This window comes from Typopeltis vanoorti, chromosome 12 (assembly GCF_054136105.1).
Source record: "Typopeltis vanoorti isolate ZY-2024b chromosome 12, IOZ_Tvanoo_1.0, whole genome shotgun sequence".
In the NCBI taxonomy this organism is placed as follows: domain Eukaryota; kingdom Metazoa; phylum Arthropoda; class Arachnida; order Uropygi; family Thelyphonidae; genus Typopeltis; species Typopeltis vanoorti.
In genome coordinates, this window is record NC_143560.1 from 126,907,007 (window position 1) to 126,912,617 (window position 5,611).

At 34.5% G+C, this 5,611-nt stretch overlaps 1 protein-coding gene across 1 annotated transcript; it reads right to left on the minus strand.

The window, feature by feature from the left end:
* Positions 1-3,450: 3,450 nt before the first annotated feature.
* LOC150101216 (protein CFDP2-like) lies at positions 3,451-3,972 on the minus strand. The gene has a single exon (XM_090402190.1). It carries the CDS (start codon positions 3,970-3,972, stop codon positions 3,451-3,453), a length of 522 nt encoding a protein of 173 aa, XP_090258316.1.
* Between the last annotated feature and the right edge of the window lie 1,639 nt (positions 3,973-5,611).

Below are 5,611 nucleotides of genomic sequence, written 5' to 3' on the forward strand. Positions count from 1 at the left end.
ATCCTCATCATCCATTCACTATAGACATTAAAAAGGAATGGGGACATCCCACACCCTTGCCTCACACCCTTTCTTATGGGGATCCATTCAGTATCCTCTCCTTCAAATCTGACCACCCTGGCTTCTTGAGTTTTGTATATTCTGAACAACAGTCTCATAATTTTTTCATCTATTCCTATTTTATGCAAAATATCAAATAAAACAGAGCGATTAACATTCTCGAAAACTTTTTCATAGTCCACAAAGCATAGATATAAATCTTTATTGCATTCGATCATTCTTTCCCCAAATATCCATAGTGTTGTGATAGCTTCCCTGTTTCTCCTAAAACCAAACTATGCTTCATTTAATTCCCTTTCTATCATTTGTTCCATTCTTCTATATATTATGTTGATTAGGACTTTTACGTGGCTAATCAAGCTGATAGTGCTTCGCTAGCACCAATCCATCATTCCTGTAGTCTTGAGAATAGGAATAAAAATAGATCTTATGGAGTCTTTACGTATTCTATCCTCCTCCAGAGTTCTATTAAAGATGATGGATAGAAGTTTTATTCCTTCCTTTCCCAATGCCTTCAGTAACTCTCCTTGAATATCATCCACTCCTGGAACTTTCCTATCCTTTGATTCTTTAAAGATACTTGTGACATTAGGATTATAAAATATATACACGTTTACACAAGAATATTATTTAATTTGCCAAATATTTCAGTCTGAATATTACAGACCATCTTCAGTGGCTACATAGAAATAGTTTTAAAAAAAAAACAAGGTGGAATACAAACAATTGATCATTCACAAATAGAACAAGCCACGTGATGTCATATTGCTAAGTATTAAAAGAGTAAACATTTTTTATCAGAGTCATGATTAAATTAAAGATATTAATTCAGCAATTTAGCTGTATACAAGACAGTGTTCAAACCAGTTTTAACTTATGGATCTGAGAGCTGGGTCAGAAGTAAAACACTTGACCAAAGACTAGAGACCGCAGATATGAGAGTCCTGAGAAAGATTAGAGGCATGAATAGATGGCATCAATGGCAATATCATATTAAAAACGAGGATATTAGGAAAGAACTTGACATTGTCAGCATCCAGGAATGCATTAGCAGAGCTAATCTAAGGTGGTATGGTCACTTAAATAGAATGGGAGAGGAAAGATTAGCAAAACAAGTGTTCTCTACCAGGTTAGCAGGAAAATGACCCAGATATAGGTGGATTGATACGGTACAAAGTGCTTTAGACGATAGCAATATAAGATCTGATAATGTTGGAGTCTTGACAAGTAACAGACTCATGTGGAAGAAAATTATATATAGGAAGTTAGTAATGATGTAATCTTTTCATGTGGTATTATCATATCCTGTACACCCCTTGAGGGTACATGGCAGGAATTTGATGATGATGATGATTCAGAAATTCATGTAATAATCTTAAATAACATTAGACTAATATTTAAAAAAAAAAAAATTAAAAAACATTAATGTGTCATCCTGATTAAACTTTCCCAAATTTTTGATACAGATATAGTCATTACGATTCAAGTTAGGACGTTGAAGTAAGGCCTCTTTAAATAAATGTTCAAATTTATAGCGACATCTGTGTAGGAGGTGAGTCTTGGACCAAAGGATGTTGTGACTTGTTTCTATTCCGTGCTGAGCTAATCCAGATTTCTCGGGTTTGTTGTGTTGAATGGATGATTGATGCTCTTGAATTCTTTTTTTTATAGAGTGCCCAGTTTGTCCAGAGTAGGAAAGATTACAGTACTGTATGGATGATTGATGCTCTTGAATTCTTTTTTTTATAGAGCGTCCAGTTTGTCCAAAGTAGGAAAGATTACAGTACTGTAATCTTTCCTACTTTGGATAAACTGGACGCTTTATAGATCTCTATAGAAAAAGGAATTCAAGAGCATCAATCATCCATTCAACACAACAAACCCAAGAAATCTGGATTAGCTCAGCACGGAATAGAAACAAGCCACAACATCCTTTGGTCCAAGACTCACCTCCTACACAGATGTCGCTATAAATTTGAACGTTTATTTAAAGAAAGTGTGGAGGCCTTACTTCAACGTCCTAACTTGAATCGCAATGACTGTATATCTGTATCAAAAATTTGGGAAAGTTTAATCAGGATAACACAATTTATTTTTATTTATTTTTTTAAATTTCCTATATTAGTCTAATGTTATTTAAGATTATTACATGAATTTCTGAATGAATATCTTAAATTTAATCATGACTCTGATAAAAAAATGTTTACTCTTTTAATACTTAATGATATGACATCACGCGGCTTGTTCTATTTGTGAATGATCAGTTGTTCATATTCCACCTTGTTTTTTTTTAAACTATTTCTATGTAGCCACTGAAGATGGTCTGTAATATTCAGACTGAAATATTTCGCAAATTAAATAATATTCTTGTGTAATATATTTTATATTCTTATCCTTTTAATGGCTGCTTCGGTTTCCCATTCCTTAATTTCTGGGGCATCATCATTTTCTATCTGATCACATTCCAGATTATCTTCGTCTCCATAAAGTTCTGTAACATTCTTCTTCCATCTTATCATTTTTTTCCAACAAAATCTTTCCTCTTTCATCCTTCAAAGTACTGCTTTTTATTCTTCTCTTCTTCCCCGTAATCAAGTTCAAGCCTTCATAGACCTTTCTCATATCCTTTGCTGTATCATTTTCCTCTATTTCCTTGCGGACCTGATTGAGCCAGTCTTCCTTTGCCTTTTTAGCCAGAATTTTTACTTGTTTATTGATCTCTTTATACTTGATTTGAGCTTCATTGCTGTTCTTATTCTTCCATTTTCTTCTTTTGTCCATTTTTTTCTATCACCTCCTCAGTAATCCAGGCCTTCCTTCCTTTCCTCTCTGCCTCACCCAGAAGACCTTTAGCACATTCCTTGAATTTCTCTCTTAGATCACTCCAGATTACTTGTAGGGGTCTATCAGTATCAATATTGCTGATCTTATTTTCTAGTTCAGCTTGATGTTTCTCTCTGATATCTTTTCTTTTTAGTCCATCAATTCTTATTTTTCTAGTTGCATTTTGAGCAGGTTATGGTCACTATTGCAGTCTGCTCCAGGATAAGTTTTTGCATTTTTTATTACATTTCTGTATCTTGAGTTAATTAATATATAATCAATCTGATTTCTGATTTCTTCACCCCTCTGTCCAGGTGCTCTCCAAGTATAAAGTCTTCTCTCATGTTGTTGAAATCAGGTGTTAGTCACTATAAATTTGTGTTTTCTGCAAAACTCCACCAGTCTGTCTTCCCTTTCATTTCTTTCTCCAAGCACCAACGGCCCACCAGACCATCCTCTTTTCCTTTCCCTATCTTTGCATTCATATCTCCCATTACTATCAGTATATCTCTGTTATTTTTCAAATGTAAACATTCCTCTATTTGTTGATAGATCTCTTCAACTTCTTCATCTGTATGATGTGTTGTTGGTAAGTATACTTGAGTTATGAGGATAGTTGTCTTTTATTTTCAAAGCAATCACTCTTTCAGATCTCTGCCAATATTTCTCCATCATATTGGCTATCCTTTTATCCAACATTATTTCAACACCCCTTTGATGCTCTTCTCCTCCTGAGTAAATAAATCTAAATCCATCATCTGTTCTTATATCTCCTTTCCCTTTCCATCTAACCTCTGAGAGTCCAAGAATTGATATCTTCATTCTTTTCATTTCTCTGATTACATTGGCCATCTTCCCTGCTTGATACATTGAATTAACATTCCAGGTGCCCATATTTGTATTTTCTTTGAGGTTCATTTTCTTATGTTGTGTCCTTACATTAGCTCCAGAACTTCCAGGAGGCTTTGATCCTGCAGCATCATTTGAGGTCTTATACTCCTGGGACTCTAACATAGATCTACAAACCCCCTCCCTGGTAGCATACTGCACAAGATCAGACCCAAGGGTCCGATCTTGTGCATAATTCATTCTTCCATATATTGATTTGTTCTCTACAGGCCAACTAATGAACAGAGAGGAAGGCCAAGAAAATAGTTTTGATAATACACAAGTAAATTTCTTTTTGAAAATGAGAATCATGACCCATCTAACATTTACCAGTTAGCACACAACAGAGCAGCTTGGCTCACTTTCATTTAATAGACTTTATCTCTGTGAGTTGTAGTTACATGCATATTTCCACGATCTCTCTGTTAACTTCTGTATATATTTCTCTATTCTTGCATGAATAAATAATGATTATAATCAAGGGCTATTCCAAAAGTAAATACCTCCTTTAAACTAGCTCTCCACCCCAGTGTTAGTGAAATAAAAAACAAAAGATAGTTTAAGTCTTTATTTTCATATACTATTTCCCTATTCTTGCACGAATAAATAATGATTATAATCAAGGGCTGTACAAAAGTAAATACCCCCTTTAAACTAGCTCTCCACCTCAGTGTTAGTAAAATAAAAAAACAAAAGATAGTTTAAGTCTTTATTTTCATATACTATTTCTCAGAATAATCTTACTCCCTTGCATTACATTTTCTCACTTTTGCTTTGACTTCTAATTTTCAGAATGAATACTTTTGATGTCTTCAGTTTAAGAAATAACCAGACTTCTGGTGGTAACAAGTATGAACTGTATTCTACAACTTCAAGGTTGATCTTTTTAGCCACTGAAGTGCATAAAGTTGTGAAACGTTCTTTGTACAGCCCAAACTTGGCTCCACGTTAGCTTAGCATTTCTCACACATTCTTTAATGCTAAAGTCATGTTTTTTTCTAATATCTTGATTTTTAATATGATTCTGCCATTAATGCCATCTATTTACTTCTGTAATTTTTCTTGGACATTTTGCAATCCTTAATGAACTATTATATTTTACCCACCTCACACATCCATAAATTAAAATTGGTTTGAACAGCTGGTTCATGTACTGCTAGTTTAGTGTCGTGGCTAATTTTTTGTATTCCATATAAATGTATTCAACTTATTAGTAGTACAGTAATCTATTGTTTATCCAACCACTTCTGAAAGACAATTTGAAGATAATTGAAGGGTTGAATAATTGAAGTAGAATTACAGGTACTGTACCAGAAATTGGTTCACATGGAATGGTTAGTTAATTGGACAGTTGTGTTGAAGGTTAGATAAATGGCTAAAAATAAAAAAACTGCTAATGCCTTTTATTCTCATAGGGAGTAGCCAGGGCCATTTTAGTCCTACCTAACTTTTGGAGACCGAGACAGTTAAACTCCATTAACCAATCAGACAGTTAGACCTAGATTATCACTAATTTTAAACCACTTTGGGTTAAGAGAGTACAGCAGACAAGTGTCACCATCTCGTGGTCCCTAACACAATATATCGTTTGAAATAGTGTGGGGTTGTATGGTATAACTCAGGGTTCAGTCCTTGGGCCATTATTGTTCAATCTGTACATTAATGACATCAGGCAGGGTCTAACATCAGATATTATTATTATTATTACATCACACCTCCAGGGAGTCCAAAGACTCATCGAGGGAGGGCATCTACTCTACAAATCTTTGTCTCACTACTCCAACAACCTTCATCATCTAACACTAATGGCATCTACCGCCGACTACCACCACCACTAGTA

What these genes read in the sequence shown, in the direction of transcription:
- LOC150101216 (XM_090402190.1), bottom strand. Translation starts at nt 3,972, where the DNA reads ATGAATTATGCACAAGATCGGACCCTTGGGTCTGATCTTGTGCAGTAT.